Raw genomic sequence first — 22,230 nt, 5'->3', positions numbered from 1 at the left:
CAGTGTCACATGATCCTTCAGAAATCATTGCTGATATGCTAATTTGCTGCTCGAGAAATATTTCTGATTGTTATTATCAATGTTGAAAAGAGTTTTGCTGTTTCATGTTTTTGTGGAACATTTTTTCTGGATTTTTTTTGATGAATAGAAAGTTTAAAAGAACTAGCATTTATTTGAAATAGATTTTTTTTTTTAACATTATAAATGTCTGTATTTTCACTTTTGATCAATTCAATGCATCCTTGTTAAATAAAAGTAAAAATGATCTTGTTAAATAACCTTTCTAATCTTACCCCAGTTCCAAATTTTAGTTTATCACAGTTTACACAAAAATATTAAGCATGAAAAAAACTTCAACTTTGATTATATTAATAAATATTTTAATAAACCAGCAATGATTTCTGGAGAAAAATCATGTGACACTGAAGACTGGAGTAATGATGCTGAAAATTCAGCTTTGATCACGGGAATAAATTACATTTTAAAATGATATTCTATATTAAATTCTAATAATATTTCACTGCTACTTGTACGTTTCAAACATTTTTCAGCCTTGGTGAGCAGAAGAGACTAATTTCTATTAAAAAAAAATCTTTATTAATCCAACGGTTTAGTCATTTGAACAGCACCGAAACCCATTTATCATGCAACTCATATTGTGCACTGCATGAATGATTCCATGTAGGTTCGTGTAATTATATTCAGACTATGATTTAGCCTACCAGGCAATAAAATGTGCACTCAAAAAAAACACACACACACACACAAAAAAAACATTACCTTAACTGCCCTTGCTCTGTAATTCATTCATCTACATCTTGTAGTCTTTGTTATGTTAACTGCCAGACCAGTGGACACACTTACTGGAGTACCCAGCATGCCTCATTGAGTGTCACTATTCAGGACGGGGGGCAAATTGGCCACATTCCACAGCATCATGCCCTCTTAAAGCCCGTGCTTGGATAGAGCACACAAAGGACTGACCCTGGAGTTTTACTGTGTGCACACAGAGGCTGAGCGAGAGACGCAAATAAAATGTGCTGGAAAAAAGTTATTGTAATTGATTTATGCAGATTATTTGATTCATTAATAGTATGTGCTGAAACGTTTTGTTTCCAACAAACTTGTCAATGTTCAAATATCTGCATACTGAAAAAAATGCATTGGTTTGTATTGTTCACATGCACATGCAAAACTGACCACAATGCTCTTTTGGTCCTTTGGGGTTTGCTGATTTTCATCAGGTACGCGCACAGGCATGAGAAAGCATTTCAGAGTGTTAAGGGTTACCGCCGTTCAAGACAAAAGCGCACAGTTGGAGCACCGAGCCCTCCCTTGGATTCTTCCAATTACGGTGACCTTTTCTTCCCTAATCCTGACCCCTGATCTTTGACAAACCCCTCCTCAAACATCCCCAAAGTCCTGAAATTCCAAGGGTCAGGTTGCAAGCCTTTTGTCTCGAAAAAATTCAGGTGCATCTGCAAATTACTTCCCTCGCTGACCTAAAGGGGAAGTCATGAACTCAGAGTTTAAAGACAGGAACCACAGACAAATGGGGTTTTCTGAGGTTACTGAACCTGGAGTTTGATCATGTGCAACTGTCATTTCTGACTCCGGATAATTTGCTAACAACTAATCGCTGTGAAAGTCGGTACTTAAAAGTTGATATTTAAAATCATCAAAACAAACACGGCCCTATATCCAAAAGGATCACTTAGTAATAGTAGTGCATCAGATAATTAAAATGCCATTCGCAATCCATATTATATCTAACATAGTGAAAAGGGATATGCAAATAAATAAAATGGAGGCAGGACTTGATTTTATTCATTTGGAATCAATTGTATTGTGAAAAGTGGGCAATGGCAGAAGGTTTCAGAGCGGTTGAGACGTAAGAGAGGTTTGTGACGTCATCTAAAGGAAAGTCGTTTCAGAGGCGGAGCTTTTTTAAAAATTATTTTTAATTACATGCACTGATTAAATGTGCAATAAGATCAGAAACATGCTTTAAGATAGGGTGGATTTTGATTTCAACATGGATTTGACTAAAAAAAAGAGAACTGCATAAGAAAGAAAGAAAGTTACCAAAGTAACCATTCACACTGCATGAAAGAAAATGTGAGGATTAGAGGAACATGTTGGCTCTTTTCTTCTTCTTCCCATCTCTGGTTATTCCGAGGCTTTCCTTCATCAAAGCGCGCACTAAAAACCAGCAGGCAATCATTGGAATTGTTCCAGTATCCATGGAAACAAATCTAGCTCGTGGGCAGGCTGTGGGTATTCTAGAAGGAGGGGAAAAAAACTACAGGAAATGACCTAACAAAGACTCTCTCCTCTCCGATTGCTCCCATTTTCCAGTTAGGGAATGAGTAATGCTTGGACAAGAAATGTTTTCTTAAAAAAAAAAAAAAAAAAAAAAAAAAGGGAAAATCGTCTGTTACTTGTCTGGATTTGTACGGCAGACACACCGTGGGCTTCCAGCAGCAGACGGCTGTTTCGGTGTGTGCTATACATATGGTCTTCATTTCCCCAATGAAAGAGCCTCTCTGTGCATGTGTTCCACTGAGCTTACGTCCAAGCGCAAACGAGGCCTTTATGAGATTGAATTAATTTTCTGTCCATCTTAAGAGTCTCCACCCACTCTGATAAACTGCCAAAATCCAAATCAATCCAAACACAAGCCCTTAAAACCCTCCTCAGATTAAAAATGCATGTAAGACTTTCATCTCTAGGGGCTAATTACATCTACCTCTCATTGGCAAGACTTTTGATAGTTGTACAGGCTCAGGATTAATGTTCTGAGAGGCATTGCAGTTATAATAAAAATGTTTATTTCATATATGCATGCAGATGGGATTATGATCTGGGATATGTGCTTTTATTTCATTTTATTTTTTCTACTTCACCGAGTGCAACATGGATCAACATGATTGTTGATCCTGCAACAACATTCCAATCAACCAATCAGATTTGAGGGACAAGTTTATGTAAATTTAAGGCTTACAACCAGGGTTACGTGCTTCTACATCCGTGTTATTCACCATCATTTCTTCTCTGATTTTAGAGATAAGTTGTAGGTAGGGTTAGATTTAGGGGAAAGGATAGGGACTACATTTTTGGACAGGAATATTGTTCCAGGATCAACAAAATTTGGTGATCCAGGATCATGTCTTACTGAACTTTGCTTTGCTTGCACCAAGATCTGCTCAACCAATGGCATGAGTTTGTGGCAGGACTATCATAATTTCTGACCAATTGCATGGAGAGTGGTGCATCAAATGAAATTATTGATATTTTTACATTTTCAATTTACTTTAGAATCTTTTTTTTAAAAGATTTCCACACAACATGAAAATAAGTATTCAACAAATTTCAAAATCAATGAGAAGTATTTTGAAAATGTTATATCAGCAAAATATTTAAGGTTAGTTTTCATTGAAGAAAAGCAGTATACTTTGTGTATTTTTTGTGTGTGCCAAAGTTGTAAAAATAAAATATGTTCTGATATAGTAAAATCACAAAGTTTACTTCTGCAAAACCTCACCTCCTTATTGGAAAGCCACTCTGAATGAAGCAGTCTCCGATTAAATGACTGTTTTCAGCTTCTCATTTACATTGGAGCCAAAGCTGAGGTTTAAATCAGTGGTCTAGTGCATAATACTCCATCTGATAAAACAAAGACTACATGCTGACCCCTCACACAGCACACCATAGGCCCACACCATCTGTGACCACCAAGTGGGCTTTGTTACCACGGTACGGCAGATCTGATGAGATTCGAATGGGGAGGGGGTCTTTATCTCTGTGTGTTCAAAAGAAAACCCTGATAAAAGTTCTGCCTCTATGGACATTTTCAACTTAAACTGTCTGAAGAAAGAGAAAAATATGATTTCTAGCTCAGTATACTTACTCCTTTTGAGGAATTACAGATGTGAGGCCGGGTTTGACTCGTTTGACCCCTTGAAAGGGGAACGTTATTAACCACAACCGAAATCTGTTCCTTGTGCAACAGGTACTTTTCCTGTAACGGAGAAGCAAGATGACTGTGTGGCTTATCTGTTAAGCAATATCAGTTGGTTATCTGTGCTGAGATGTTTGATGGTGTGGAATAGTCATGTTAGCATCTTAGTGTGACTTCTCATTATGAATGAAACAGCTGCCTGGTGCGTCTCCATCTGGGACACAATGGCCTCTGAATACAACATGCTAATGAAACTGTGGCTGTAAACAAAGCCCCCAAAGAAGCTTGAATTCATCTATGCAAGCTTGAAGGCAGGTTCCAACCACACAAAACAACTATCAAGAGATGACGTCGAAAGAAAGGTCAAGGAAAATAGAAACAGATTTTGCGCAGTTTGCAAAGAGAATGGGAATTAATGACAAACCAACACAAAATATAACTTCAAAATACACCATAGGAAGAAAAAGGTTAATTAACTTACAAATTAATTAGGCCTATATTATTGATAAACTTTTTTTTTTGTTGTTGTTTACTAACTGCATGAACACTTTGCACTCCCTTCAAATGTATATAGAGAATGAGCCCCTAAAATAAGGAACCAAAACAACGATGGTGCCAGAAATAGCTTGAATTGATCCTGACCTCGCACTCATTTCAGTTAAAATATATCTGTTGTCTGTTACTATAAACGTACAACTATAATCCAATGACTTACATTGTTATTTTTGGGGAGAAATTGTATTTATTTATAGGCCTATGCAAATGCAGCCTATACTATAGAGTATTTTTCTCATTTCTTAATTGAAATTGACGCATTTCTTATAACTCTGGGCTGGTCAAAAAAACAAGAAAAGAATGAATATGAAATATGTTTTTTTGTTTTGTTTTTAGTAATGCCACTGGTGCATGATCTTTTCCTCTGTATGTGTTTATAATGTTAAATTCTCTCTCTCTCTCTCTCTCTCTCTCTCTCTCTCTCTCTCTCTCTCTCTCTCTCTCTCTCTCTCTCTCTCTCTCTCTCTTATTTTATTTGTGAACCAACCTTTACAAGGCGATTTAATGTAATTTCATTCCTGTAGAGGTCTGTCTTTTCTAGCTGTTTATTGTTTGATACATTATAACAATAATAAAAAGTCAATTTCGACACTTAAAACAGTATTTTTAAAAGACCGGGTAAAGGGTAAAATTAAATATTCCACCAATAAGACAAGACGGGCGCATTACAAGAAGTACGAACGAAGGGGCGGGACTTTAAGAAACAATTGACAGTGGCTGATCCAATCAAATCGAAGAAAGGATTTACGTTGCTACGCCTCTGTCCAATCAGATGTCAGTTATGTTGCCGCTGCGCTCGACGCGCCTTTCAGTTCTCAGGTTCTGGCAGTTTTGATTCACTCTTCCTCCTCACGTCTGACCGTCTCCTACCTCATCCCACCACTTCTAACGCTTTTTTTCGGACATTTTCTTTAAAACATCTCTATAAACCACCATGGCTGATACCGCTGTTGACACGACCACCACCACCGAGGTCACCGCAAAGGTAAGTTACCTGAAAAACCGATGTATTTGAGAAAAGTGGGTTTGAATGGAAATTTAAACAGAAAAGGGCTAAAAACCTCGGGGTTTTATCAGCGGCAAATGTTGTTCTCAATGAGAAAATGTTAAATAAGTATAATTAGAACACCAGCATCATATTTTCCGTTCATTCGTGTTTCGCGCGGAGTCGTGTTTAAATGAACGGTTAAAAAAAGAACCACTACGAACGTTTAATTCAAGTCGTAGCAAATAAGGCAAACCTCTATGAGGGAAAATTTCGACATATATTCCCATATGTAATCATATCCAATTAACGTTAAGTGTGGGGTTTCGGGGGGGGTGTGGGGTGAATTTGTGAGCCATCTGCCAGATTTTTTTTTCTTTCTTTCTTTGAAATGTTGGTGTGTGTGCAAAGTCAAGTCTCTTGATCTCTGCCGCGCGAATAGGCGGGAATATCGCCGCCGCGTGCTGTAAAACGCTCGCGCCTCCCGCCCCCAGTCTCTCGAGCACGTTGTCTTGGCGCGCGCTCTGCCTCCTTTTGTTTCCAGCTCGGCGCGTGTGCGCGCATGCGCGTGCACGACAGTTACCGGGAAATAAAGGGGGCAATGGGGCAAGACGGCGCGAAATAACCTCAAGTGACCTCGACATGTGTGTCCAAACAATAGATTTAATTCACGAAGGCATGAACTTAAACTGATTGTCTTTAATATAATAGACCTATTGTGGTGTCGTTTTCAGAGAAAGAACACAGACAATGTTACAAAAAAATAATTCCCCCACTTTCTGTAGTTCACGTTGAGTTTCCGTTATGACAATGTGGTATATGTGTTAAATTAAAATAAATGAGAGATACGTCATATAAAATGATGGCATAGTTTCTAAAAGTGTATTTAAAACCAAAAACCCGAGGTGGTTTTCATGACCCTGGTGTTGGTTTGCCATTTAATGTATTTTAACAGGCAGTCAGCCAGCTGGTGTGTGTGGTCTGTGCCTCATCTGTGTGTGTGGGTGGGGAAGTAACTCACGGAAAACAAACTTTCCCCTTTACAACCATGAGAAACGCGTATGCTATCACTGTGAAATAAGCACACGCTGCATTGTTTATGTAGTCTGAGGGGGGTTTATTTATTAACAGATAAACTTCTGCTTTATTTCAGGACCTGAAAGAAAAAAAAGAGGTGGTTGAAGAGGCGGCGGAGGCTGCGAAGGAAAACGGCAGTGAAGACGCACCTGCCAATGGAAATGGAACAGTAAGCGTTGAGTATTTCCCAGCAGGCCTTGTGGCTTTTGTCCCCTAGTACCCGCTCGCCGCGCAGGTGTTGAAGGGCCCCCTCCCCCTCGTTCATCACACTGCTCTTTGTTTAGGGTTCGAGAACTGTCACACATGCATCTTATGAGAAAACAGCTTTGAGGCTGGTTATTCACTTAACTGGCCTTCCCACAAACGTTTGGAAATTATCGTAATGATACTTAATCGTTGACTTTGTTCATAAATCCCCAAGTCATCTAGGTCACATAACAAACTTGGTATCGGTTTCACTCACGGTGTTTTCTCTCTTTAGACTACTAATGGTGCTTCACATAAAGAAGAGGAAACCCATGAGGACGGAGAGGGTGGAGACGATGAGGAGGGTGAGTTTGACTTATAAACTGTGTGCGGTTTTTTTTTTTTTGACTGAATTTACTAGTGCAAACACTGATGAATGACACACTTTTTGTGGTTGTCAACAGCAGGAGAGGCAGAGGAGGAGGAGGAGGAGGAAGAGAACGGTGCTGAGAAAGAGGCAGACGAACATCCCGTGAAACGTCCAGCAGAAGAGGAGGTGGGTTCGAGTTTCAATCCACACATTGGTCACAAACCCTCATGTTTCCAGCACGTCTAATCACTGCTTTTCTGCTTTTTTCAGGAGGCAGTGGAAACAAAGAAACAGAAGACAGAGGAGAACGGCGGCTCCACAGAGGCTGAAGTCAAAGCTTAAAGTTCTCGCTGCCCTTCAGTAGCTCTGTCTGTATGGTCAGTTCGACCTAGTAGAGTTTGTGCTTTTTTGTATATTTCACAGACATTCCTTTGCCGCTACAAGATCTTATTTTTTTTTTTTTGCACTGAGGCCCATAACATCATGACCCTGTCCCCTTTTTGTAAGACCTTATTTATTGGCGTAGGACCAACATTAGGAAAACCTGTACTAAAATAAGCGATGGACAGTTTACTTTAGCACACGTTTAACAAGCACACATTCTACTCTGTTATTTGACCAGCGGATGCACACGCAAGCAACTGAAAGCATGAGGTTCTTGTCATTTTCATGGGTGACATTTTTTCTGATCCACTAAAGACCAAAGATGAGTTTTAAGCGGGGGCTAATAGACAATGTTTAACCTGGTTGTGCTGCTAGAAGTTAATCCCTCGCTTTGGCAGATCAGTTAACATAACAGATGGCTCACGTGAATGAGAGGGTTCCCCTTAGTCAACGCATCGCCCGTCCCGCCCCCCCTTTTCTGAACGGCGTCTATAACATGTTAATTAACCCCTTTTTAAATCTTGAAGGTCTTTTGTTCCATATGCATTTAAAAGGATTATATCTTTCTATCCTTATGTACAGTTTTGGGGGGGTTTTGTTTTTTCATTGTGTTTTATATGGGAAGTGCAGAATGAAAACAATCTATAACAGAACTGTATGCTGGTACTGGTGTTCTTTCAGTCCTTCAAGCAAAACCTTTTTTTATTATTGTGTTTTGGTTGCTTTTTTTTTTTGACCACTGCTTTGTATAGTTTGGTTCAGGATTATAAATAAATAAAAAAAACAGTCTTGTCTTTTTAAAAAAAAAAAAAAACGAGTGCCTCTTGGGTCTTTTTTGGCGTTGCAAAACATTTCGCGAGTCGCTTAAAACGAGATTGAACACACACCAAGTATTTGAAAGAGGATTGACTCTGACTGCTGAAATCTAAAAGTCACACAAAGAAGACTAAATACTAGGATTTTCATTGGTTCGAGCTGGTTTGATCCTGCAGCGCCCCCTGCTGGTTAAAGCCTTAAACATGTTTTTACTAGAAACTACACCAGACATCTGCAGCACAAAACCTTCGTCCTGTGACAGTTTTAATTCTCAGAGCATTTACCTGTACAGTGCCACTTATTTACATCATTTCGTTAAAGGAAGAGACCATATTCTGTACATGCTTGTGTAGATTAGGCAAAAAAAAAATGTCATCTCGTTCAGTTCTTTATTCGTCGCTTCTTGATTTGCTTGCTACCTGGTGAACATGAGTTTCTTTCTTTTTTTTAAGTGTCGCGTGTATTGCAAAGCAAAACAGACAAAACATTAAAAAGATGCTTGGCAATACAGGCGCACATCTCCGAGCGCTCTGGTGGAGAGAGTCCGGATTTGTTGTAGTCACCAAACAATACATTTGTCTTGTTCTTCCACACAGGGCCTGTTTCCGATCACTCACGCCTCGGCCTCAACGTCCGCTCTGCCTGATAATGACAAGAACGACGGTCATTACAACGATCACGCCAGACCACAGGAAAGCAGGCATGAGAGCGTGCGTTCCATGACATGGCTCAGTAGGGGGAACCATAAATACGTCATTTATGTTTTTCTTATAAATATGTCATTGGAGCGTCCACCAGTGTCAAGCTACGAGCCATGTTACAGTATGGCGAACATGCGAAAGGAATATTGCTACTCATAACACGTGTGTAAGGATGCGTGTAGTAGGTAGCCTAAATGATGAGCCTAATCACTTTAAAAACAGTATATGCAAACCAATAACCAATAGACACACACATTCTCTGTTTTACTGTCGTACAGTTCGAAACAGAGGCCTACAGTAAGGCATCAATGCGGCTTTACATGCAAACAAACCGAACATCTTCAAAGTTCATGTGGACAGGATACATTTGCTTTGGACATGTGAGAGGGGTTTACTTTTATTAAAAGCAATGAGCTTTAACAATTAGCTGACCAAAAACAATATAAAGAGAGCTTTGGCTTCCTCCTTTATAAAAAAACAAACAAACATTTGATATATGTACAAGCCAGATGAAAGTAGTCAGGCATCACATGTTCACAAACACACTTTCTCTCATACACACACACTACTCAAGCTCGCCGTCATGCAGTCACCGTCGCAGCATGCTTGCGTTAAGAGATCTGAGTGAGATGCATAGTCAAAATCGCTCTTTTTTTCCCCTCTCTCACATCTCCAGCACTGCGTTCGTGAGGCGTAAAGTGAGCAAGCGCAAAGAGTCTGAGCTGTTCGTTTGTGTCGACGGGGTCCAAAATTAACTTTTTACCATGTTTGCCAACGGCTGTTGACCACTTCTGCACAATGTATATACAACAGTGGGTCCAAAAGTCCAAAAATCTTTTCTAATTTAAAACAGTTAGCTAAATTTGAGTGATATTTACTTGAAATATTTCTCTCAGTAAACTTTGGTTTGGTTTATTTGCATGACATCAGCGCTTTAGATTATTTCATGGAAGCCCATTTACGCCACATAAGAAAAAAAAAAAAAATCATGCTTTGGTAAATTATAATAATAATGAGATGAAAAGTCGAAATTTTGACATACTAAATCGAAGTTATGACATAAAAAGTCAAAATTGTGGCATGTAATAATTACGATTTTTTTAAGTCATAATTTCGACTCGGTATGTATTTTTTTCCCCTTTTTGTCATAATTTTTACTTTTTGTCACAATTTCAACTTTACTGATAATGTCATAATTTCGACTGGCAATTTTGTAAAATTTTTTATCCTAATTACGACGACACTTTTGTTCAGTATGTCGGTATGATTTCGACTGTTTATGTCATAATTTCGACTTTTTAAGTCATCATTGTGACTTTTCATCACATAATTTCGACTGTTTTGTCGAAATGATGTCATAATTTTGACTTTTTATGTCATCATTTAATTTTTTTTATCTCAACTGATTTACCAGACAGAGCATTACTTTATTTTCTTATGTGGCGGTAATGGACTTCCATATGATTTGAAACAAAACCAGATGATCATATTTTTCAAAATAATTTGAACACCTAGAAATTAGAAATATTCAATAATACTTATTCTTTATTTTTATGTGAGAAAAAACAACAACTTCAATGTGATCTCAGACTGAAGGACCCTAATGTATGTATATTTTTTGTACTTAAAAAAAAAAAAGAAAAAGATTATCCCTTACATATTTGTGTCATATATGAAAATTGTTACAAAAACACCATGGTTCTGTTTGTTTTGGTGAAATTTGTAGGTTTGTCAATAAAGAAAAAACCTTTGGCTTCCTATAAACATCTGTCGAAGTTTTCCACGTTTACCCTAAAAGTCGTTTGAAGATCCACAACAGCCCTTGATCTTTTATTTAGAGGAGCTGCTAGAATTTCTTTGCTTTGATTCTTGGATATCAAAGAGCGTTCTTACATCATGATTTACGTTATGTTGCAAATCAAGAGAGCTGGTAACTCGTGTGGTGCTGATGGGAGTGTTAATTTTGGACCCGGTGTGAGAGAGCGGATCTAAATGTGCACCAGGAGTGGCTGGGTCTCACTCTGGGGAGGCTCACCCTCGGGTGCTGGCAGATGGTACACCACACACAGTGAGGAGTACAGGCACCCCACAAATGACATCAGACTCGAAAAGTACATCACGCCCTGGGCCCCGCCCACCAGTGATGTCAGAGGGCCCATCGCCACGGAAACCAGGATTTGAGCCAGGAAGTACTGGCAGCTGAGCAGGGAGATGTCCACCCCCATACCTCGCCTGGTCCCGTCCTCGGATGAGCCACAGAACTGCGAGAACAACACGTGAGATCGATCACAACTGAAGTCACACTGTCTGCACTCACACAGATGAAAACATTTAGTACTGCAACTTTGAGAAGTTTAATACAAGGTAAACTCCACATTAAAGTCGTCATGAAATCAAAATTGACCCTTTTTACTTTGTTAGCGCATATTGTCTTGCAGTGCACAATGAATCCGTGCAAGTTAATACACAGAAAAAAAATTGTCGTGGTAATCTTTAATCAAAATCTGAACAGTTACTTGACGTAAGTTTGACAGCTTGGGTTGAAAACGCTTAACCACTCCCCTCAAACCTCAAACTTTAACTTTGGGTCCCTCGATTAGTGAAAACAAAGAAAAAAAAAGCATCTTCTGTATTGTACTTACAATGGAGTCTATGGGGCGAAAGATTACAGAGAGTAGAAATGTGTGTTAAAGCACTTACAATAACTCTCCCATGAGCTGTAAAGTTGTATCAAATCTTCGTTTTATGTGTTGAAAACATATTATTACAAATAGTTATGTTATATCCCTAGTATTTATAGTCGTGAAAGAAATCTAACGATTCTATATCGGTTTGCACAAACAAGGTTAGTAAGCAATTTGGTCACTAGTCTCATGTTAACACAAATAATGCGTCATCTTGATGCTGTACTTTTGAAATCGTGTGTATTTTAATGTTTATACTGATAAGGCTCTCACGGTATTTCTTACGTGTGCTGTTTGAGCTGTACAGATGTATAACATTTTTAATTTCATATGTTGCCAAAATATTACTGCAAATAGTTGAGTTATATCCCTATTTTCCCTATTATATCACTATTTGGTATCCTTGTGCATATTGTCTAAAAGTTACACTTTTAATAAGATTCTATATAATTTTGCACAGACAGCAATTTTGTCACTAGTCTCATAATGTTGCAACTTGATGCTATACTTTCAAAATAATGCGTATTTCAATTTTATACTGATACCGTTCACCATAGACTTCAATTGCAAATGCATTCCCATAAACACAATTTTGGTTGCACAAACGAGGCTTAACAGCCAGACTTAAATGCATGTTTGAGCTGTTTTAACTGAAGGCAACTTGCACTCTTATATCTTAAAATTTGTCACTGCCATTGTTTTGTCTCATGATTGTGATGTCTCATTAAATGCACGTTTATAAAAGCTACTTAATATCCTAATTTAACTAAAACCTAATCCTGGCTTAATCTAAAACCAGTCTGTGAAACCAGTTGCATAAACTTCTTAGACTAGTCTTACAAGTTAGTCACACTTTTTTCTTCAAGACTGGTTCTTCAACTTTTGGTTACACTTTATTTTAAGGTCCTTACTCTAATAAGAACTGATGGTAACACTTTATTTTACAGTGTCCTTGTTACATATGTACTTACCATAGTAATAACAGTAAATTATGCATAAATAACCCTCAACCAAATCATAATCCGACCCTAACCCTATAGTAAGTACATGTAGTTGCCTAATATTACTCAGTACTTAAATGTATAATTACACTGTAACAATGACACCTTAAAAATAAAGTGTAACCGAACTGAGTAATATTAATTAACTGCATGTAATTACTATAGAGTTACTGTTAGAGTCAGGGTTTGGTTTAGTGTTAGGTACTTGTGTGATTATGAATAATTTACTGTTATTACTATAGTAAGTACATGTATAACTACATCACCTTAAAATAAAGTGTCACTTTGGTCTAATTTGAAACTGAAAAGACTGATTAGCCTCTAGTTGGTCAGACTAGTTCTTAAGACACAGTTTTAACTTAGCGGCTATGTTTATGCTACTGGCCCCAGGCCTTTGTGTGTGTTTTTTAAACATCTAATTAAAGCAACACTACGGAACTTTTCCTCTGCGGTCCCCCTACAGGTTGGAAGCAGAATTGTCCATTACCGCTGTCGTAATTCATTTAGCCTACTGTCAAACGCACGCCCGCTGTTTATCCAGCACCGGCTTTGGAATGAACGATGTCCACAGACAAGGTAGAGTATGTTGCATGATTTTATGAAAGTATGATGTATTGTGACATCAGAAACGAAGAAAAACAAAATAATGACTATTGTAACGCTTGCCGTAAAGCTAGTCAAATTTGTAGTTTTCTTATGTCTCATTAGAACTACAGAAACGCGACCCGATCTGGCAATCTTACATAGTGTGGTTATAGCAGATATAGGGCTGCAAAGCGGAGGCAGAAGTGCCTTTCACCCTGTTACGACTTGAACCACTGAAACGATTTTGGAAACATTATTTTAAAGGATAGTTCCGGTATTTAGCACTTTGAGTCTCTTTTCTGGTTTGTTTTGGATGAGCTAGAGTGGTGGACACAGAAATGTTGACGATGGGTCCTGTCTCGACTTTCTGACTCGTTTAGAATCGCCTTTGACCGCTTCAGAGTGGCTGGCTATGGGCATGCACGAACATGTCCTTAAAACAACCCTTAACGTTCGTTTTTAAAACTGTGCAACTCACCGAGTGGTTAGTGGTGTTCGTTGATGATTAAAAACAAATATATCGGCGCAATGTATGATTTCAATCCGTGTTATTTGCTATAGTGGAACTATTTTTTCAGATACCTCACAACCGCGTATAAACTTCCGCTCGATATTTGAGTCTGAAGCGCAGTAATATCAACGAGCAATGAGTCCTCCAACAGAAATCAATGGGATTTTACAAAATGCCAAATAAAACACGACAGAAACTGTATTTCGCTAGGCTACTTGTTTTGGAACATCAACGAACACCACTAACCACTCGGTGAGTTGCACAGTTTTGAAAACGAACGTTAAGGGTTGTTTTAAGGACATGTTCGTGCATGCCCGTAGCCAGCCGCTCTGAAGCGGTCAAAGGCGATTCTAAACCAGTCAAAAAGTCGAGACAGGACCCATCGTCAACATTTCTGTGTCCACCACTCTAGCTCATCCAAAACAAACCAGAAAAGAGACTCAAAGTGCTAAATACCGGAATTATCCTTTAAGGTAAAATTTTTTACATAGTGTTGCTTTAAAGTGTGTTTCTGTGTCGCAGATGAACTTCCTCTCACCTGCGGGCTCTGGTAATATTCACAGAGCAGAGAGTAAGGCAGCGTACAGAGAGAAGAGAAGAGCACTCCGTAGGTGACGCAGAGAGACAGCAGCACGTACAGGTTCGTGGAGAGCGTGGCCAGTCCTGTGCCCAAACCAAAGGCCAGATAGGCAAAGAAATACAGCGAACGCAGTGAGAAGCGCTCCTCCAGCTTCTCCAGAATGGCTGCAAGAGGAAAAGAGGAAAAAAGAAAGGGATGCTAATACACACTAGTCTTTGTGCATGGTCAAGTTGTACAGAATCACTCTCACTTTCACCAACCTGAATAAAAAGCAGCACTGAATGCATAGATGCACATCCCCCAGCAGCCCATGGTGACGCCAGAGTTGTAGCGCTTGTACTCCTCTGAATCGTGGTGCGCCTTTGGGTCTCCGCCAAACACAACCTCCCCCATGAAGTCAGTGTAGAAGAGCAGCATCCCCTCAAACGACAGCCAACCTAAGGATCATGTTTTAGTCCAGGTTGATGATGGAAGATGAAATAGTTGCACATGAACACTTTTAAAAACACTCAAAAAAACCTCACAAAGTCCTGGGGCCTTTGTGTTTTTAAAATGATTACCTATAAATGTATAGCACTCCCAGATCCATTTATTACATCTAACCATATTGAAATCCATTCCCTAAAATCAGTGTTATTTTAGCATTTTTTATCCACTCTAACTAGCCTGGGTTTCCCCATACTGCCTTGCTCAGCGCGATTCTATTCACGCTGCTATGGCAGTCTGGACACCATGGGACAATTTTTCCCCTGAAAAAGGGAACCAATCACAGAACGGGGAGGGAGCAGCAAGATGATGACGACACCGAAGCAGTTTGTTTATATCAGACTCGACGTTACCTTCTACCCTCATGTTTATCTTGCACAAACTGTAATATTCGCTAAACGCCATCGTGTACAAATAAATCTTTGACCCATCGTCTTTTTCCTCGTCGAATTTCTCTCACTCTACATACGTCATCTGGTATAATTGAAGCGATTGGCTATGAGCTACATACAGGCGCATTTGATAGACATTCATAGCGCCCAATAAACGGCTCTGGGCATTCGTAAACCACGCCTCAAATACGAGAAAATGCGCACGTAGTTCCCAGACCAAGTCTCAATGAGACTTGGTCTGACATTAGCCAGGCTACACTCTAACAGTATTTATTGATAATTTTGCATTATATATATATATTATTTTTTAAATAAATATATTATATTAAATAAAAAGATATACTTTATATTTACATTTATTTTAATTTATTAATTTATTATTAGTCTTTTTATTTATTAGTTTTTTGTTGAAATATTTATATTTCACTTTAATCCATTTTTATTTCAGTTTTAGGTTTAGTAGTTTTAGTACTTTAACTTAAACTTGTTTTTTTTTTTCAAGGAAATATTGCTTTTTTTTTTAATCTAATTGCAAGGTTTTTCATCATATATTTAAATTTCATTTCAGCTTTATTTCAATTAACTTTTATTGTACATCAAAAAATATTTTATTTATTTTTTTATTTCACAGTGTCATTTATTACTAATATTTTAGTTTTTAATTAACAATTGCAAAGCTAAATTCAGCAGATTTCCCTCCCAAATCAGTGCAAAAAAATTCCAATATTTAATCAGCTATAGGTCTGTGCTAACACTTTAGTCTGTTATCAAAATCTTAAAGTCAATGCTAATTATATATATATAAAAAAATGCATATAAAATATGAGCCTCAGACATATTTAATAATGGCTAATGAGATTCAAAACCCATAGTACCCAGGAAATGGTTGGTGCACAGGCTTCGTAAACATGGAGGCATCCTGCAGATGGCGGTACAGAGCAGCAGGATTGACATCTCAGAGTCTGCTCCTTCATGGCTGCCACTGAGGTCACTGTCATAGCGCATGCCATTCAGCAGTATATTCGCCACCTTGGGAAAAGATAAACATGCAAAAGTTCAATGCCAAGTTGCATACATGCAATATGCACAGTCAAACCACTGACCTGTTGACTGAAAGTGACCGTGCGTCTACGACCGTTGTCCAAGCCACCGCTTTGAGTCATGATCGGGTCCTCTATTAAGGCCAGACTCTGAGGACGCTTCAGTATCCCTGAGGAACTGCCTCTCTGTGACCCCGACGCCTCATTGGGCTCCGCGGGTTCAATGGCTTGATTTGGCTCATTCGCTTGCAACGCTTCACTCGCCTGCAACTCTCCGTTAGGCTGTGAGTGTGTGTTTTGCTGTGAAACTTCATTTGCACCCGGTGTCTCACTCTGCCCTTGAGGAGGGGGCGTTTCTCCCGGCGGCTCTGGCTCTAATGGCTGAGGTGTCTGCTGTCCCGTGTAGCATTCGATCAATACTCGGTCTATGTAGGAGGTGCCTAAGGAGGACGCGAACTCATTAATGCCCGTGAGCGAGTTGTCCCGACTGATGAAGCTGCCGTATTTGGGGGTCAGAGGACTGAGAGGGGAGATGGGGCTGGTGAGGCCTGCGTAGAGGCGTGCGTTAGCGCTGTTCGAGCGACCCAGTGGATCCTGGTAGCGGTAATTGGAGAACTGGCTGTTATACAGGGCTTCTTCTTCGTCCTCTTCGTCCTGCTCGACAGCAGCTCCAGGAGGAGGCGGGGGGGAGGGCGGAAGAGGGAGGTTGGGGCTCTTCAGGTTTTGGCCGCTTCTGGTTTGAGGCTGGGATTTGGGGAGAGTTCGCTCAGGAATACTCGTGAGGGTCATGGCCGTGGTGGCGGCGAGGGTGATGCTGGTGAACAGGTATATGACCCGGAGCTGGCCACCTATTGACCTTCCGAACTCAGTCTTGTCCCAGTTAATGCCTCCCACAATGTAACCAAAGCCGCCTCCAAGGCCTGAGGTAAATGAAAGATGCAATAGTTATGTGATTCAGTGCTGTTATTGTTAAATAAAACTAAAACTGTGCAAATCATTTTGTGTAATTGAAATGAAGCTAAAATAAAATGTAACACAAATGTAAATTATGCATAATTACATGCAACTAACCCTCAACCAAATCCTAATCCTACCCTATATACGGTATGTATAAGTATATGCTAAGTATATGCTAATTAATATGACTCAATACTTAAATATATAATTACACTGTAACAATGACACCTTAAAATAAAGTGTAACCAAAAATTATATAAATGTTAGATGAAAAACTTAAACAAACATGAGAAATGTTGCCTTCACAACTTACTGAAATAAGTTTTAAACAAACTAAACTAAATAAAACTAAATAAAACTTATAAAAATGACAAAAGCACATAACAAAATGACGACTTAAACTAAAATTAAAAATATAAAAATAAAAGGAAATTCACGATATTAAATACTATAGTATGAGACTGAGAGAATTATATTTTATAAGTAACTGAAACCATAATAAAAATGAACTAAGTGAAGTAATAAATAAGTTATGGTTGAAGTACTAAAATTACAAAAAATAAATTATTGGTATAAAAATAAATTAAAGCTAAATAGAAGTATTTAAAAAACTAATAAAATGACAAAAACACATATCAAAGTTACTAAAAATAAAACTACAATTAAACTGAACATAAAAGCTAATTCACAATATTAATAAACACTATATTAATATTTAAATAGTACAGATTTTCAAGGAAATTATTTAAATTATGGGACCATGTGTTAAATGAACCTGGGAGAACTATACTTTTACAGGTAAATGAAAACATAGTCAAATTAGCCAAAATAAACAAGGCATATACAACTTTGTTAAAAATGACAAAAGCACATAATACAATTACTAAGACTTAAACTACAATTAAAATATAAATGTAAAAATATCAAGCCAAAAATAAAAATAAATGCCATAAATACTATAGCAGTATATAAATATGACTAATTATATTGGTTTGAGAAAAAGAGAAAAAAATGCTTTAAATGAATAATTCGCCATAATCTCAACGTTTTCCTCTAACCTGCCAGAAGAGCGTGTATATTTAGGCCTCGGTCTTGGTCCTCTGGGCTACACACATCCATCATGTACGCATGACTGGGGTTGTCAGCTGAGTCCGCGCTGAAGTCCATCAGAACCACACCACACACCGTCAGCACGATGCCCCACTTGTGATCCAGGGTTGTGTCCGCCAGCGCTGAGCCGATGTCCCGTCCATTCAGCACCAGTGTTAGACCCAGCAGAGCCCCTACAAACACAACCACAGAACAACATTACGACCAACTTCTCTAAATAAGAATGCAAGTTCACCCAAAAACTGTAGTTTCATTGCCACATATTAAAATGCAAAGGGTTCTAAACAGAAAAAGAGAGAAATAGATGCTTGATTTGAGCAATTAGTGAAGTTTGCAATAGCTAAATTCAGACCTGCTTACCTATCGCCAGGGCAAAAATAAAAGGTCTCCTGCGGCCAAAGCGAGACGTACATCGGTCACTCCAAGCTCCAAGAATTGGTTGCAGTAGGAATCCTGACAATCATAAAAGACAATCAAAAAAACTGGTATAGCTATATGTAACAGAGGCCAGTTAATAAGAGCTGGGGGTTAGGTGTCTTGCTCAAGGGCACCTCAGTCATAAAAATGTATATGCTAAATATTTATGTTGCAATATAAATATATGAAAAACGGAAAAGAAATGTTGCCTTGGCAAACTAACTGAAATATTTACTGAAGCTGAAATAAAAATATAAGTTGAAGTAATAAAATTACAAAGATTAGAAAGCTCATAATAAAATTAGGAAAATTAAATTTAAATGAAAACCTGAAAATATAAAAATAAACACAAATATTAATAAATACTATAATAATATATCAATAATACTAAATGTTGGCTGCAATTGCAACACAGAAGCAGCAAAAAATAAAATAAAAAATATGTTGCATGTTAAATATATATGTTGCAATATAAATATGAAATGAAAAACTTAAACTTATTTTTTTATTTTTGTTGAACAAATACTATGATATAGTAAAAATAAAAATATGCCTTGGCATGCTAACTGAAATAAATATTTACTGAAGCTGAAATTATTTTTTAAATCAAATAAAAAAACTAAACTAAAAATAAATTAAAGCTAACATAATTATTTTTAACAATGACAAAAGCACATAAGAAAAAACTACACATATAAAAATAAAAGACAATTTAAACTCTTAATAAATACTATAATACTATGTAGATAATACTAAATGGTGGCTGCAACTGCAATAGAAGTGGCTAAAAAAATAGGCCTATGTTGCATGTTAAATATATATTTTCCTTTTCAGGATTTCCAGCTCATTCTTTTCAATATAATGAAAGTGAATGCTTTAACAAAGTAATCCATGTGCTCTTCTAAAGGCATATAATCGCTTTGTGCGACGAACAGACCCGAAAACTTGGCGTCTGCTCTAGCTTGTGTACGTTCAGGAGAAAAGTATAGATTTCTGAGTCTGATTTGTGAACGAAGTAGTAGAATATTCTCTATGAATGATTCATTCACAGATCTGACTGATCCAGTATTTGAAAGAACCTCAATGATCTGAGACTGCTTGCACAAGCATAGATTTAAAGTTAGACGTTAGTCGTTTAATTTTTTATTTAAGATCGCACATAAATAAAAGTAGACTGATTACCCCTCGATTAGTTTTAAACACAGTGGCTGTTTATGCAACTGGACTTAAATTTCTGTCTGTTTTTTTTAATACAAAGATATCACATGGCTTCAGAGGCCTTTGAATATGAATATTTGAATTTAATATACTACTTTTATGTACATTTATGCATTTAGCAGATGCTTTTTTTTAACCAGTGACTAATTTATACATTTGTGGGAATGGAACCCATGACACCTGGTGTTGTTCGCAGCATGATCTACTGTTTAATCTACAGGAACATTCATCATTTGCCTTATTTTTTAAGCTTTACAGCCGAAAGTCTGCGAGGACATTCAAAAATGTCTCCTTTTATATTCCGCAGCAGAATCATTTGTTTGAATTCATCATTTAAAGGCCCACTGAAGTGCCTTGGAGCGCGCAGCTTTGTACGATGCGTTGACGTAATTTCCACTGAAACAGGAAGCTAAGGCGGGACATATTGAATGGCTCCTCCCCCTTTTCAAATAGCCAATAGCGAGCGCTGATGATCCGTTGGATTCAATAATAGAGGTTTGAATAAATTCCATTTCATTATTAACCAACGTTCAGTTGGAAAACGAAATAAAACTCGAGCGGTCGCTTTGGCCAGGTGGTATTTACAGCATAGGGGGCGGAGCTTTAGATTCTAGAGAGCATTTGATTGGACAGAAGCTGAAGTCCGCTATGATGTCATACAAATCCGTTATCCATTTTAGCGGAAGTGAGAGACTGTAAGTTTTGAATGCTTATATCTCCTAAATGTGAATTTTGTCATTGTTTTGGAACAAACCAGCTTATTCATAGCATTAAGGCTAACATATTCATACTAAAAGCTAAAAAACTTACATTCTGATGATTTCAGGGGGCCTTTAATATCTACTTACCTAAGATTGGACTGATGAACCACACAAGACTGTAGAACTGGTCGGGCAGCCCCATCTGAAGTAGCACAGGAGTAACATACGCCGTTTCCATCGCGTAGCTGAACTCGATACCAAACAAGATGGATCCATTGAAGAGAAGCTCGGGGAAAGTGCGTCTCGGAGGCAGTTCGCTGAGGTCGAGCTGTTCCAGGGGACACGGGGTGTTCGGCGGCGGAGGAGGAGACGGTCTGATCAGTTTCCGGCGCTTCGGGTGCCTCTGGAAGTTATTGGCTCTGTGACTGAGGTGCCGTGTGGTGGACGCTGGGAAGCTGGACGTCTTGGACAGAGTGGGTCTCCATGTGCCATCCTGGGCAGTCCCGAACTTCCCCCCCACAGGACTGGACAACAGGGGGTCGCTCGAGGTGCCCATTCCAGGAGATGACATTCTGCTCACACTGCAAGGGGGAAAAAATAGAAGCGTTGATGCAAATTTCAAAAGACATGGAAAAGCAATCCATCACCGCTCTCAGATGCACAGAGCGCTCTTAGGTCATGGTGACATTGAGGTAGGACAAGATAAACAGCACAATTACATAAAGCCATGGCGGAAAGCATCACAACAGGGGGTTCGTGCATCAAATCAGCAGAAAAGTATTGTGATGAATGAAGCGCCATTGCTTCAAGGTGGTCAGTGATATAGATATGACACTTCCCTCGTGCACACGACGCACTGCAACCAATGCGCAGATCCAGAGTGTGAAGATGCGCAGTGCACATGTGGTCTCTTCATAGCTGAGGAAGCAAAACGCGTAACGGCAGCCTTCTGAGAAGCGCACCAGGCGTGACTAAAAAGAGCACGTGATCTTCGATTAATAGAAATGTTTAATAGGCTAATGGATGACAAAGAGGATGCTTGGAGCTGCACTTAAGTGGTGCACTATTAATCACTCCAATCATTTGATTTCAAGGTAAAGATTATACAATCGACTCCTCCACTCGTTTGTTCTTTGTGAGAGAGGCGTGCACATGGAGATATTACCTTTATCCGGGATGCTCTTCATGCATTACTGGTGGTTTGCAAACAGCAGACGGAACGGCAAATCATGTTGAAGCTGCTGTTTAACGTTTCTTCCTCTTTCGTCCTTTCTGGCGCAGTCATTTCTCTGCTTTTATCGTGCTCCTCCGGTCTTCCCCTGTTCTCTCATCTCTCCTCGGCTGAGGCTCGGCTCTCCCCCGTGACGTCACGGCATCGCCCCTCCCGCGCAAATCTGCAGCATCAGCATCAACTGAAAACTGACACCTGTCTAAAACACTTCAAACTCTTAAAGGGACTTCACCCAAAAATGAAAATTCTGCCACCATCTACTCACTTTCAAGTTGTTTCAAG

The 22,230-nt window shown here is 38.7% G+C and overlaps 2 protein-coding genes across 4 annotated transcripts; one reads left to right on the top strand and one right to left on the bottom strand.

Moving 5' to 3' along the window:
* The first annotated feature begins 5,178 nt into the window (after positions 1-5,178).
* LOC311281650 (uncharacterized protein) lies at positions 5,179-8,171 on the top strand. Of its 2 annotated transcripts, none has more exons than XM_084394782.1 (5): positions 5,179-5,501; positions 6,655-6,747; positions 7,060-7,129; positions 7,229-7,320; positions 7,405-8,171. In XM_084394782.1, the coding sequence occupies exons 1-5, from the start codon at positions 5,451-5,453 to the stop codon at positions 7,474-7,476; spliced, it is 378 nt and encodes a 125-aa protein (XP_084250908.1). In that variant the 5' UTR covers positions 5,179-5,450; the 3' UTR covers positions 7,477-8,171. The 2 variants fall into 2 exon arrangements, with proteins under 2 accessions (XP_084250908.1, XP_084250909.1); XM_084394783.1 differs by having other exon boundaries at positions 5,323-5,501; positions 7,232-7,320.
* Positions 8,172-8,585: 414 nt separating this feature from the next.
* slc45a1 (solute carrier family 45 member 1) lies at positions 8,586-22,078 on the bottom strand. 2 transcript variants are annotated; one of them, XM_084394781.1, is made up of 10 exons: positions 21,883-22,078; positions 20,865-21,298; positions 18,742-18,834; positions 18,330-18,554; positions 16,378-17,234; positions 16,150-16,303; positions 14,657-14,833; positions 14,355-14,560; positions 11,071-11,296; positions 8,586-8,976 (listed from the first exon to the last, which is right to left on the bottom strand). In XM_084394781.1, exons 2-10 carry the CDS (start codon positions 21,286-21,288, stop codon positions 8,948-8,950), a joined length of 2,391 nt encoding a protein of 796 aa, XP_084250907.1. In that variant the 5' UTR covers positions 21,289-21,298; positions 21,883-22,078; the 3' UTR covers positions 8,586-8,947. The 2 variants fall into 2 exon arrangements, with proteins under 2 accessions (XP_084250907.1, XP_084250906.1); XM_084394780.1 differs by lacking the exon at positions 8,586-8,976 and having other exon boundaries at positions 10,910-11,296; positions 21,883-22,021.
* Between the last annotated feature and the right edge of the window lie 152 nt (positions 22,079-22,230).

This window comes from Rutilus rutilus, assembly GCF_951802725.1.
Source record: "Rutilus rutilus genome assembly, chromosome: 22".
Classification (NCBI taxonomy): domain Eukaryota; kingdom Metazoa; phylum Chordata; class Actinopteri; order Cypriniformes; family Leuciscidae; genus Rutilus; species Rutilus rutilus.
This window is presented reverse-complemented; position numbering and strand designations above follow the sequence as displayed.

Excerpts from the sequence above, each read along its gene's own strand:
- LOC311281650 (XM_084394782.1), top strand. The coding sequence starts at position 5,451 with ATGGCTGATACCGCTGTTGACACGACCACCACCACCGAGGTCACCGCA. Across the intron at positions 6,748-7,059 it reads CTGCCAATGGAAATGGAACA|ACTACTAATGGTGCTTCACA; the intron begins GTAAGCGTTGAG and ends TTCTCTCTTTAG. Across the intron at positions 7,321-7,404 it reads AACGTCCAGCAGAAGAGGAG|GAGGCAGTGGAAACAAAGAA; the intron begins GTGGGTTCGAGT and ends TGCTTTTTTCAG.
- slc45a1 (XM_084394780.1), bottom strand. The coding sequence starts at position 21,288 with ATGTCATCTCCTGGAATGGGCACCTCGAGCGACCCCCTGTTGTCCAGT. Across the intron at positions 18,555-18,741 it reads TATTTTTGCCCTGGCGATAG|GGGCTCTGCTGGGTCTAACA; the intron begins GTAAGCAGGTCT and ends TTGTGTTTGTAG. Across the intron at positions 11,297-14,354 it reads AATATTACCAGAGCCCGCAG|TTCTGTGGCTCATCCGAGGA; the intron begins GTGAGAGGAAGT and ends TTGTTCTCGCAG.